The sequence below is a fragment of the Scyliorhinus torazame genome, chromosome 6 (genome assembly GCF_047496885.1).
Source record: "Scyliorhinus torazame isolate Kashiwa2021f chromosome 6, sScyTor2.1, whole genome shotgun sequence".
NCBI classification, from domain to species: Eukaryota; Metazoa; Chordata; class Chondrichthyes; order Carcharhiniformes; family Scyliorhinidae; genus Scyliorhinus; species Scyliorhinus torazame.
The window spans coordinates 45979392-45993083 of record NC_092712.1 but is presented as its reverse complement, the minus strand read 5'-3'; the positions used below and the strand labels follow the sequence as shown (position 1 = coordinate 45993083).

The 13692-nt window shown below is 51.3% G+C and overlaps 1 protein-coding gene across 5 annotated transcripts in view; it reads right to left on the bottom strand.

Annotated features, from left to right (window-relative positions):
* Positions 1-13692, bottom strand: part of galnt11 (UDP-N-acetyl-alpha-D-galactosamine:polypeptide N-acetylgalactosaminyltransferase 11 (GalNAc-T11)) — a 375834-nt gene that overhangs the window by 110037 nt on the left and 252105 nt on the right. For all 5 annotated transcript variants that reach the window (XM_072508170.1, XM_072508174.1, XM_072508171.1 and 2 more), the window contains one exon: positions 7484-7650. In XM_072508170.1, coding sequence (XP_072364271.1) covers positions 7484-7650 — 167 coding nt within the window. The remainder of the gene's footprint in view (positions 1-7483; positions 7651-13692) is intronic.

Sequence of the window (13692 nt, the reverse complement as noted above, 5' to 3'; positions counted from 1 at the left end):
TTAGCAAGCCCAATCCACCTAATCTGCACATCTTTGGACTGCGGGAGGAAACCGGAGCACCCGGAGGAAACCCTCGCACACACGGAGAGAACGTGCAAACTCCGCACAGACAGTGACCCAAGCTGGGAATCGAACCTAGGACCCTAGAGTTGTGAAGCAACTGTGCTAACCACTATGCTATCGTGCTGCCCAAATAGCTCTTGGGGCTAAAGGGGTCAATGGATATGAGGGGAAGACGGGATCAGAGTATTGAACTTGGTAATCAGTCAATGTTCCCTTTAGCCCTGATTACTTGGTAATCAGCCATGATCATAATGAATGGCGGAGCAGAACGACCCTCCGGGCCCTGGACACGGCAGTACTCCCATCCTCCTTGGCGAAATACGCATCGAGCCCAGTGGTAAGGGCCACACTGAAAACGTGGGGCCAGCTTAGACAACATTTCAGGCTAACCGGAATGTCCCCATGACCCCCATCTGTGGCAACCACAGATTTCCACCAGCAATGCTATACGCAACATTTTAAAAATAGAGCCACGACAGGGGAATATTGACAGTTAGGGACTTCTACGTAGGGCACAGACTAGCGACGCTGAACGAACTATAATAATAATTGTTTATTGTTACAAGTAGGCTTCAATGAAGTTACTGTGAGATGGCCCCAGTCGCCACATTCCGGCGCCTGTTCTGGGAGGCTGGTACGGGAATTCAACCCGCGCTGGTGGCCTTGTTCTGCATTACAAGCCAGCTGTTTAGCCCACTGTGCAAAACTAGCCCCTAACTGACGGAGGAATGGGAATTGCCAACAGGACAGGAAATGAGACACTTACAAATAAAATATTTCCTCCGCAAAGAGACAATAGGATACCCCAGGGCCCCGGAGATTACACGAGTAGAGGACCTGATGACCACGGACAGTAAGGAGGGGGGACTCGGTGGGAAAATATACGGACAGCTACTGGACAGAGTCCCAACACCACTGGATGAGAGCAGACAGAAATGGGAGGACGGAAGGAGCGGCCGCAGCAAAGACGCTCCCGCACATCCACAAAATTGCAGCTCTTTTCAGGTGAGTTTAAATTAAAGAAACTCACCGGGAAAACCCCTGAAAGGAGCCGCAATTTTGTGGATGTGCGGGAGCGTCTTTGCTGCGGCCGCTCCTTCCGTCCTCCCATTTCTGTCTGCTCTCGTCCAGTGGTGTTGGGACTCTGTCGGACAGCTGTCCGTATATTTTCCCACCGAGTCCCCCCTCCTTACTGTCTGTGGTCATCAGGTCCTCTACTAGTGTAACTGTAATCAGTTACGCCTCGGACCAGAGCGACAGGATGGTAACTCAGGAAACCGAGGTGAAAAGGCTGGTAACGACCCAGGGGAGCCTAAGAGGGAAAGTGGAGGATCAGGAAAATAGGTCCAGGTGGCAGAATGTTAAAATAGTGGGTCTGCCAGAGGGGATGGAGGGCAGAGACCCAACAGGCTATGTCACCCAAATGCTGGGCAAACTAGTGGGAAGAGAGAAATTTCCAAATCCCCCAGAAATCGACAGGGCGCACAGGTCGCTCCGACCCAGGCCCAAAGCCGGGGAGCAGCCCATAGCGATTATCGTGAAGCTGCACAGGTTCAAAGACAGCGAAAAAAATCCTGAACTGGGCCCGGCAGATGAAATCGAGCACGTGGGAAGGGAAGACCATAGGGGTGTACCAGGACATTGGGGCGGACCTGGCCAAAAGAAGGGCTGAATTCAACAGGGCCAAATCAGCACTCCACAAAAGTAATGTGAAATTTGGGATGCTATTCCCGGCCAAACTCTGGGTAACATTTTAGGGGAAGGAGCTGTTTTTTAACACCCAAGCGGCAGCGGAGGAGTTCGTTAAAGCGAACAAACTGGGGGAGGGACAGCCGCAATGGCCATCATGAAAGCGACGGGGATGGAAAAGAAAGGAAGAGCAGAGAGCAAACCGCAAACAGAGACAATACGATCACGAACTGTATACACGTGTTTGGTGCACTGTGCGGGACTATGCTAACTCGTTCCCGGGCTCGTTTCATCTCTCAATGCAATGGGTGGGAGCGAAGCAAGGTGAATGAGGGTGAAAAAGACGGACAGGAGGGCGAGACAAGGGCTAGCAAAAGGAAGGTAAAACAGATCCACAGCAGGGCAAGTACTGGGATGGGGGCCACCGTGCTAGCGAGGAGGGCTAACACGGGAGGCCAGGAAGAAAGGGTCGCGGCGTGTTTCTCAGGGGATAGGGAACGACTGGCACAAAGAGAAGGGGGGGGGACAGGGCAGAGGGGGGGGGGAAGAACACAGGGGGTGGACAGAGGAACGGGGACTAAGGGGGGGGGGGGGAGAGGAGTCGGAGGGAGAGTGCAGAACAAAAGAGAAGCAAAGAGAAGGGTGAAGTAGATAAGCAGCACGAACACAGGCCTCGGCGGGCATGGAGCAGGGCGCGGAACCAAGATGGCACCACAAACAGCCACTCGGGAGGGCTGCAGGGCGGAGGGAGATCCTGGAGTGCAGGGGCGCAGCCACATGGCGTACACACAGCTGGCGGCCATGTTGGGTGCCCCCTGGACAAAAGGAAACCCCGGAGTCCTGGGGTACGACCTCATGGCGAGAGGGGCGACCGTGGCCATTTTAGACTGCCCCCTAACGAAGGGAAACCCCGGAGTGCAGGGGTGCGTCCACCAGGTAGGTTTGGGTGATCCCGCAGGACCGGGGGGGCAGAAACCCCCCACCAGGATTGTTACCTGGAACATAAGGGGACTCAACGGCCCGGTGAAAAGATCCAGAGTCTTTACCCACCTAAGGTGCCTAAAAGCAGACATAATCTACCTGAGGGAGTAGGACCGACTGCTGGTAAGAAAGGGCTGGGTGGGACAGACATACTACTCATGCTACGTGATGAGGGCTAGGGGGGTAGCAATATTAATTAGCAAGAGGACGAGGTTTACGGAAACCAAGACAGTTACGGACCCAGGGGGACGGTACGTCATGGTCAGCGGTGTCCTGGAAGGGGCACCGGTCGTACTGGTGAATGTGTAAGCTCCCAACTGGGACGACACAGAATTCATAAAGAAGACCATGGCAGAAATCCCCGACCTTGACACACACCGACTGATCATGGGGGCGACTTTAACTGCGTGCTGGACCAACTGACCGACCGATCAAACCCCAGAGCAGGAAAAAAGACTGGCATGGCCAAGGAACCAGGAGCATTTATGGAGCAGAAGGGGGCGGTGGACCCATGGAGGTTCCTGCACCCAGGAGAGAAGGAATTTTCATACTTCTCACAAGTACACAAGGTATGCACCCATATCGACTTCTTTGCAGTGGGGAAATCGGTGCTGCCAGGGATCACGCGAACGGAGTACTCTGCGATCGTTATCTCCGACCACGCTCCACACTATATGGATGTGAGGTTGGAGGCAGGCTGGTACCAGCGCTCCATATGGAGGCTGGACACGGATCTCCTGGCCGACAAGGCCTCCTGTCAGAGAACATCGCGGGCCATAGGAGGCTACGTTAGTAACAACCAAAACGTGGACTCTCACCCTCCACGTTCTGGGAGGCACTGAAGGCCGTGATTAGAGGAGAGATCATAGCCTACAAGGCAAGCTGAGATAGGGAAGATAGGGTGCCAGGCAACAACTGATGGACTCCATCCTGGAAGTCGACAGAAAATACTCCGAGGCCCCGACCGTAGAGCTGCTGGCTGAGAGAAAAAAGCTGCAAATGGACTTTAACCTGCTATCCACTAGGAAAGCAGTATACCAACTCCGCCAGACACGGGGGACCTTCTACGAACACGGAGACAAGGCTGACCGCCTATTGGCTCACCAGCTGAGAAACCAGGCAGCCACAAGGGAAATAGCGCAGGTAAAGGATAGCAGAAGCAGACTGGTAACAGAGCCAAAGGAGGCTAATCGGGCATTTGAGACCTTCTACCGGGGACTGTACACCTCCGAGCCCCCCAACGGGGGCGCGGGGATGAAACAGTTCCTAGACGGACTGGAACTGCCAGTTGTGGGATAAGACAGACGAAGGAAGCTGGAAGTACCAATAGACTTGGGAGAAATCATGGAGAGCATCAGCTCCATGCAGGCGGGGAAGGAACCGTGACCCGACGGGTTTCCGGCGGACTTCTACAAAACATTTGCACCCATACTTAAGGGACATGTTCGCGGACTCACTGGCAAGGGGCACCCTGCCCCCCACGCTAGCGCAGGCCATAATTTCACTGATACCCAAAAAAGATGAAGACCTGACGGAATGTGGATCATACAGACCCATTTCACTGCTGAACGTGGATGCGAAAATACTCGCAAAAGTCCTGGCCAAAAGGCTGGAGGGCTGTGTACCAGAGGTGGTCGCAGAGGACCAAACGGGCTTTGTCAAGGGTAGGCAGCTCACAGCAAACATCAGGCGGCTGCTGAACGTAATAATGACCCCCTCTGGGGAGAGAACACCAGAGGTGATCGTCTCCCTGGACGCAGACAAGGCCTTCGACAGAGTCGAATGGAAATACCTCCTCAAGGTACTGAAACGGTTTGGGCTAGGAGCGGGGTTCACCGCCTGGGTGAGGCTCCTGTACAACGCTCCCAAAGCGAGCGTCCAAACTAACACCACCAGCTCTAAATACTTCCAGCTGCAGAGAGGAACAAGACAGGGCTGCCCCCTGTCCTCACTCTTGCTCGTGCTAACGATTGAACCCCTGGCGATTGAACCCCGGGCGATAGCCCTGCGGGATGCGAAAAGCAAAAAGCTGGAAGGGAATCCGGAGAGGAGCCAGAGAGCACAGAGTCTCACTCTATGCAGATGACCTGCTCCTCTATGTCTCAAAGCCACAGGAGGGACTGAAGGCAATACTGCAAATACTGAAAGAGTTTGGAACCTTCTCGGGCTACAAACGTAACCTGGACGAAAGCGAGGCATTCCCAGTGAACCCAAATGGGGGAGCGCGAGAGCTGGAGGGGCTCCCGTTCAAAACAGCCCAGAACAGATTCCACTACCTGGGGATCCAGATAGCCAGAGACTGGACACAGATCCACAGGTGGAACCTGACCAGCCTGGTGGAGGAAGTAAGAAGAGACCTTCGAGGTGGGGCTCACTCCCACTCTCTCTGGCAGGAAGAGTGCAGACGATCAAGATGAACGTACTGCCAAGGTTCCTCTTCCTGTTTAGATCCATCCCGATCTTCATCCCCAAAGCCTTTTTCCAAAACGTAGACAGTCTAATCATGGCGTTTGTGTGGGGGGGGTAAGAACCCGAGAATTCCCAAACAGACACTGCAAAGAAGGAAAACCAAAGGGGGCTTGGCCTTACCAAGCTTACAATACTACCACTGGGCAGCAACGGCAGAAAGAGTGAGGGGATGGGTACAAGAACCTGACACAGATTGGGTACAAGTAGATGAGGCATCCTGTAAAGGAACGACCCTCCGGGCCCTGGCTACAGCAGCACTCCCATCCTCCTCAACAAGGTACACGAGCCCAGTGGTAGCGGCCACGCTATGTGGGAAAATAAACGGACAGCTACTGGACAGAGCCCGGACTCCACTGAACGAGACCAGACAAAAATGGGAGGACAAACTGGGGACAGAGGTAGGATGGGGACTCTGGAGCAAAGAATCACACACCGGAGAATCCTGCTCGGCTGGCACCAACCCCAGATGCAGACTGGCTCGCTGACCACTTGGAATTTCTCCACCTGGAGAAGATTAAGTACGCCACCCGAGGGTCAGAGGAAGGCTTCCTGGATACTTGGGGGCAGTTTGTCGGTCTGTTCCAAAACCTGTTCGAGGCCAGCAACAAGGAGTAACCTAATAAGATTTTTTTTTTTTAAAACACCAAGATAGATGAGGTACCAAAAGACTGCACAACCCGGCGGGAGGGGGGCACAAAGGGGAAGGGGGAGGAACCATAGACCGATCCAGAGGGCAATGAAATGCACGTAGGGTCAGTTAAATGAAGGCCAAACTAAACCTCTCTGTATAATAAAGGAAATTAGCACGGGTGAGAAAAATGTGTTGTGTATATGTACACAACTGGTTATAAATATGGGAAATGCCAATATAAAGATTTTTTTTTAAAAAGAAAGAAACGTGAGGACGAACTGGGGACAGAAGTGGGGTGGGGACTCTGGAACGAAGCACTGAGCAGGGCCAACTCCACCTCCTCCTGCGCAAGGCTCAGCCTAGTGCAGCTCAAAGTGGTGCACAGAGCGCACCTGACCAGGACCCGAATGAGCAGGTTCTTCCCGGAGGTGGAGGACAAATGTGAACGGTGCCAGAGGGGCCCGGCCAACCACACCTACGTGTTCTGGGCATGTCCCAAACCTGCTGGGTTCCGGACAGCCTTCTCCGAGGCAATGTCCAAGGTTGTGGGGGTGAGGGTGAAGCCATGCCCAAATGTGGCAATCTCTGGAGTATCAGAGCAGTCAGAGTTATACATGGGGAAGGGGGCTGATGCCCTAGTTTTCGCTTCCCTAACCGCACGCCGGAGAGTCCTGCTCGGCTGGCGATCGGCAGCACAACCCACTGCTGCAGACGGGCTCGCTGACCTTTTGGAATTTCTCCAACTGGGAAAGATAAAATACACCGTCCGAGGGTCAGAGGAAGGCTTCCTTACTGCATGGGGGCAATTTGTCGGTCTGCTCCAAAACCTGTTTGAGGCCAGCAACAACCAATAGAGGGAGAACTGGAAGGAGCAGAGAGGGGAAGAAAAAAGACAAGGAGCAACGCCAGGGACGCACAACCCAGGGGGGAGGGGAGGGAGCAGAGAATCGGAGACGGGCAAAGAGGGACAACACGGGGGGAGGAGGGGATGACAAATCACCCCCCCCCCATTCATCCACCAAAAAAAGGGGGAAACCCCCCCCCCATATCGACCAGGGAGGATAACAAGGGGGGGTGGGAGGGGGAAGACGGGGCGGAGTTAGGGAAAGCAGGGGTTTGGGGTGCAGGGGGGGGAGGGGGGAGAGGACACGCCGAACTAGACGGCAGCAATCTATAAATAAAGTAAAGTAAAATAAAAGCCTTTTTGCGTTACGCTGTACAATAAATAAACACTAACGTCAACGTACATGATATTGAAAATGCCAATAAAAATATTTTTTTTTTTTAAATGAATGCCGGAGCATGCTAAAGGGCTGAATGGCCTCCTCGTGCATCATTTTTCTATGATTCTATATAATCAGAGATCCATGTGCATTATATGACTGTGATTTGCATTTTAAGGGAGACCGAACATCAGACTCCAGGTGTTTGAAGCGGGGGTGGTGGAATGATTGCACAGGCGTTAGGACTTGGAAATGGATCACTTTTGAGTTGCTGGGCCCATCTTTGTCAGCCAGAAGGTCTGAAAACCTAGCCAACTATATTTGTTCACTTACGCCCTGATTTAAGAAGGATTGTACGGAATTAAACAGCCACCAACATGCAGGAAAGGATGAAAAGAGGTGAAAAGTTTCAGGAAGGTTGACTCACTGAAATCACTATTGTCATCCACAAGGATAATTTCATGCAGCACGTCTACTGGTGAACGACTTAGCACACTCTGTACTGTCCGCAGCAGGGCCGATAAAGCTTCATTATAAAAACAGATAATAATGCTGGCAGAGGGTAAATTGATTGGGTAGCTCTTTTCTTTGCACCTGACATCAAAAAAGAGTCAATTAGGATTGAACACAAAAGAAAGAATGCAGGAACTTTGGAAGCAAAATCGTCTTTGATGAATAATATTTTGCAATTATTTTTTGTTTCGTTTGACAAATGCTGCATTAGGAGGCTGTAATTTGCATCAAATAAGTTATTGTGTTGTAGTACTATCCTTTTCCATGTGACATTTAAAGTAATATGCAGTTGTTGTTCCTCTTAGTGACAGGGACAATGCTCGCTTTATAAAATTTAATTAGATTAGTAGATCTCTTGTGGTGCTCCTCATGGTAAATTAATGGTCTCTCTCTTGCTTCTGTCATTTCCATGTTTTATCCGTCTGTCTTCTTTCCTTTCATCTTTCTTTTCTTTATATTGTTTCTTTCGAGTGTCTAGTGTCAAGTGGCATCATAGGGATGGACATTGTGAAGACTGTATTTCCCATGTTTTCTTGGATCATTCACTTCCCCTTTCTCATCCACCGCCCATTACCACACATCCCCACCCCAGTTTCACTCAGTTCCAAAGGTTCCACTTTCCCAATGCGTTTCCCACCATTCTGATCAACCTTCGTGAAGCCATTCTTCTGGTTTCACGGACTGTGTCTCCTTCCCATTCTGTCTTCCACAGTCCTTCTTGTTTTTCCTTACTACCCTTTCCTTTTTTCTCTTTCACTTGAGTCTTAAAATTCATGACCCCTGCCTCATGTGATGCTTAGTTTTGTCCAAAGTTATCATATTGACTTGTCCCAGCTAAATATGTCACCTTCCTTCAACTTCTTCTCTCACTGACCCTACAGCCTCAACTCCATTCTTACTCCTCCCCATTCCCTTTAAAATCACACCCCTTTCCTATCTCTTTCTCGGATAGATAATCTCCCACATTCACTCTGATGACTAATCTTTACGGGTTTACAAAATCAGTCTGGACCACTCCCTTCTGCTACTATGACAACTAAGCAATCAGTTTTGGAAACCCACGCTGTGCTTTCAAAGTGCTATGAACGTTGGAATAAGCAATTACAGTGCTTTAGAAACCAGTGTGTGGTGGGACACCATGGAGAATGGGGAAGTCGACAGAGAGTGACAGTGGCCTGGATTACTTCCCAAATCAGTGAAGGGGGAAAATGAGTGCAAGGTGACAGCATAGGAAAGGGATGAACTCAGTATGCTGGCGGGAAATGGACTAGAAAGCGGATGAAGTGGGCAGGGAAGGCCATGGCCTCGGAGAGCAGGAAGCAGAACATTGGAGAAAGGGAAAGATACAATCAACAAGTGCTTATATTTACATAGCACTTTGAACATCACAAAACATCCCAAGGCAATTCACATTATAAAGCAATGCATGACACCGAATCACACACTAATAATAATAATCATTATTATTATCACAAGTAGGCTTACATTAACGCTGCAATGAGGTTACTGTGAAAATCCCCTAGTCGCCATACTCCGGCGCCTGTTCAGGTACACTGAGGGAGAATAACAAGTAATTACATAAGGTAATTGCAAAAGGTAATATAAGGTAAGATATTACATAAGGTAATATCAGGAGAGATGACCAGATGTTTTGTCAAAGAGGCAGGTTTTAAAGGAGGACAGTGAGATAGCGAGGCAGAGGAAAGGTGCAGGGTGGGGTTCCAGAGCTTGGAGCCCAGTGTTATGATCCCAGCTGATGTTATAACTGAGCAGGAAAATCCCAGTACGGAGCCGTGGTACACAGGACTAACTTTTAAAAAAAAATAAAACATGGAGGAACAGAGTCACAGGACCACAAATTAGTTTTAACAACAAGATAAACAACAGGGATAATCTACCTGAAAAGGAACGGAGACCCTTAGTGCATGCAATTAACCGGGTGTTTCCCAGCACTTGGAGCGCCGAGAAACACCAGGCCAATGAGCAGCCATTAGGGTAGATCAGGGGCATCAGCGGGGAACAGGCGGCCGAGGTCACACTTAGTCCTGTTTTCTGCACTAAGGAGTTGCGCTCGCCGGGACTCCTCAATGCAGGGAGAGATCCCTGAGGCTCCCGCGCCACCTGCCGCTGCTAGTCCGGGGGGCCTGCTCTGGTCTCGACCAGGGTCTGCATGCTCGCAGCCATGGAGCACAGGGAGTGGACCACCTCCGTATGCGCCTGCGCTACATCACCCACTGACTGTGCCAGCAGCTTCTGGGTTTGCGTCATATCAGCCAGTGACTGCGCCATCTCCCTCTGGAACTGGGCCACCTCCCTCTGCATCTGTGCCACGGCAGCCAGCGCCTGGATAATGCCACCAACGTTTCCAGTCATGGTCTGCTGTGACTGGGCCATGCTCAGGAGCGCCGCTGCAATTTTCAGGTGCCTCTGGCACATGGTCGACAACCCTGTAATGGCCATGGCCGCCGCCTGCACAGAATGCCCCGGGCCTTGGACATGCTGATCCATAGACAAAACCATCGTCCCAAATGCCTCCACCGCGGACGCCACCCGTGCAGTGTTGGCCTGGGTTCCAGCATGGTCAGCACCACCTCCTGCTAGTGCACATGGTTGGACTCCTCCATCAGCACCTGCAGGTACTGGATGCTCGCTGCAACCCCTCATGCAGTCCCTAGTGTCCGAGCTTCCCTCGTCATTGCTCGGCTCACGGGGGGACTCCGGCTGTGGCACAGGCTCGGGGCAGGGGACACCCTCACGGGGGGGCTCCAACTTTGGCACAGGCTCGGGGCAGGGGGCGTCGGATGGACCTGCCCCATCTCCAGCAGCTCCTGCAAAACACAAGACAAGACGCATGCGGGCCGGGGGGTGGCAGGGGTGAGCCTTTGGGTGGGCGGTGATGAGGGTGGGGTGGTGTGGGGGTGGTGGGGGGTGAGGCTGGTGCAGGAGTGGTGTTGGGGGGGGGTTGACACATGTGTCATGGGGAAATGCAACTAGGCCAAACCCCACCCTGGCGACCTCCCATTCCCCCTGGCCGACAATCACATCCATAGCCCTCTGCTCTGCCATGTTTAGGGGCCGCAGGTCTGGCGGTCCGCCTCCTGGCTTCTCCCGCTCCTGGCGGTTGTGGGTGGCCTTCTCTTTGGAGGGATGGGTTGGTTTAAATAGAAAATGACAGTTAGACAGTCCGATGCCTACAGCCCTGGGAATGAGTAGCTGGTGGCTTCAGTGGCCAGGGCACCCAGCAATGCCAGCCGGTATAGGTGCCGGCATTTGGGCGTTCGGACGCCCTCCAGGTGGGGGATGGTGGCTGGTAAGGTTACGAGTGTGTGGGACTGGGGTTGGTGCCAGGAGCGCAGTGATGCCTACTCACTCTGGCTACCCTGGGGAGGTGGTGCAGTTTTGTTTGGCACTACTGGCCGTTCCGGACACTGTTGCCCACAGCGCTGACCGCCTCTGCCACCTGCGCCCAGGCATGGCGAACGGTGATGGTTGGCAGCCTCCTTCCAGGGCCGGGGTACAGGGTCATCGCCTTTCCTCCATGGTGTTCAGAAGGGTTTCGAGTTCTGCGTCTGCGAAATGTGGGGCTGCACGTCTTGCTGCCACTTGTTGGCTGGGGTGGTGTGTGTGGGGAGTGAGTGTGTATCTGCGAATGCAGCTTGTCAGCCTCCTGAGTGTCAATCACGAAACTGGCGAATCCGGCACCGTTTTCACATTGGAATTGATTGTGGTCCACGTGGTGCACCCGGTGCTAGCTCCTCAACAGTATGAGCCATCCTTGAACTGAGCGAGAAGGTTTGCTTCAGCAGTCGGGTTTCTGACATTCTAAGCACATGGCCGGCCCAGCGGAGTTGTTTTCAGGTGATCATGGCCTTGATACTGGTGCTCTTGGCTCCTTCAAGGATATTGGTGTTATTATACCTGTCCTCCAGCTGATGTGGAGACTCCCTCTCCGATAGTGTTGATGGTACCTCTCCAGGACTTGGAGATGGTGTCTGTACATAAATGCCACAACCGTCAAAGGCTCTCGATTCACACACCCAAAGGAGGCACCTGGAGAATGTTTGCAATGCTGGATTGGATCTCCACATCAGTGTAAACCTTAATGCGAGGTGGCTCCCCGTGATGGGGGAAAGATCCACTTATGGTGGGGTTTCTCCGTTGATCTTGATGGGAGGGAGACGAGATCTTGCCCTGGGAGGTATAAAAGACTTGAGTTTTCTTGAGGTTGAGGTTGAGGCTGAGACCAATTATTTGATGACGGTTGAAAGGCCAGTTTCCCAGCCAGGTTGCAGATAGAAAAGGCTATTTTTAAGGCACCTTTTCTAGTCCTTTCTCCATCCGGGGTAAGCAGAGGGGATCCTGAAGAGGGTTGCTTAGTCGTGAAGAAAGCTGCCGAAATGTTCTCCTGTTCCTATTCCAAGAGCGAGACATCTGAATCAAACTCCATCACCTAAGTGCTAGTATGGGTAACCATTCCAGGAATTTAAGACTCAGGGCAGCATTGGTCTTGGGATCAATGGAGTGTTCAAGCCTCTCCACGATGGCAAAGTGGCAATCCAAGGAAAGGTTGTGTTATATACAGTAAGGTGTATCTCACATTGTGTGGTATCAATCCTAGAAATAGCAGCCCTGGAATCTTTTTCAATTCCTATAACTGTGAACAAAGACCAAGCTAATGTAAAATAAAAGCATAAAAGCAAAAAGTTAGGGGAAAACTCAGCATGTCTGTGGAGAGAGAGATAATTCATTATGAATTTTTTTTTACAGATTTTAAATACCTGTTTCTGCACAATGTCATTTGTATCTATATTGCACCAAGCCAAATGCTCCAATGGGCATTCACAGTTGGGGGTCAGACTTGAGCAAAAGGTCTACAGAAGGTGGCTGAAGGTACTGTCATTTAAGGAGGATTTTGAAGATGAGGGAGTGAGAATTAATAATAATAATCGCTTATTGTCACAAGTAGGCTTCAATGAAGTTACTGTGAAAAGCCCCTAGTCACCACATTCCGGCACCTGTTCAGAGAGGCCGGTACGGGAATTGAACCCGCGGTGCTGGCCTTGTTCTGCATTACAAGCCAGCTGTTTAGTCCACTGTGCTAAACCAGCCCCTACAAAGAACAAAGAATACAGCATAGGAACAGGGCCGTCGGCCCTCCAAGCCTGCGCCGATCACATGTCCTATCTAGACTAACCGCCTGTATCCTTCTATACCCAATCTGTTCATGTGCCTATCCAGATAAGTCTTAAAGATCGCTAACGTATCTGCCTCAACTACCTCACTTGGCAGTGCATTCCAGGCCACCACCACCCTCTGTGTAAAAAACTTCCCCCACACATCTCCTCTGAACCTATGCCCCCTCACCTTGAACCTGCGCCCCCTAGTAATTGTCATTTGCACCCTGGGAAAAAACCTCCAACAGTTCACCCTATCTATACCCCTAATAATTTTAGAAACTTCTATCAGGTCACCCCTCAGCCTCCGTCTCTCTAGGGAGAACAATCCCAGTTTATTCAATCTCTCCTCATAGCTAATACCCTTCATACCAGGCAACATCCTGGTAAACATTTTCTGTACTCTCTCCAAAGCCTCCATGGCCTTTTGGTAGTGCGGTGACCAGAAATGGACACAGTATTTCAAATGTGGCCTAACCAATGTTCTATATAACTGTAACATAATTTGCGAGCTTTTATACTCGACACCCCATCCTATGAAGGCAAGCATACCATATGCTTTCTTTACCACCATTTCCACCTGTGCTGCCACTTTTTAAGGATCTGTGGACCTGCACACCCAGATCTCTGTGTCTATGCTCCTGATGGTTCTGCCAGATCTCAGTGTCCATGCTCCTGATGGTTCTGCCATTTATCTTATAGCTCCCACCTGAATTGGATCTACCAAAATGCATCACCTCGCATTTGTCCGCGTTAAATTCCATCTGCCATTTCTCTGCCCAATTTTACAGCCTAACTATACCCTGCTGCATTCTCTGACAATCGTCATCACTATCCTCAACTCCTGTAACCTTAGTATCATCCCCAAACTTGCTCAGACCCACTACGTTTCTTCCAAGTCAGTTATAAAAATTACAAACAGCAGAGGTCCCAGTACTGATACCTGCAG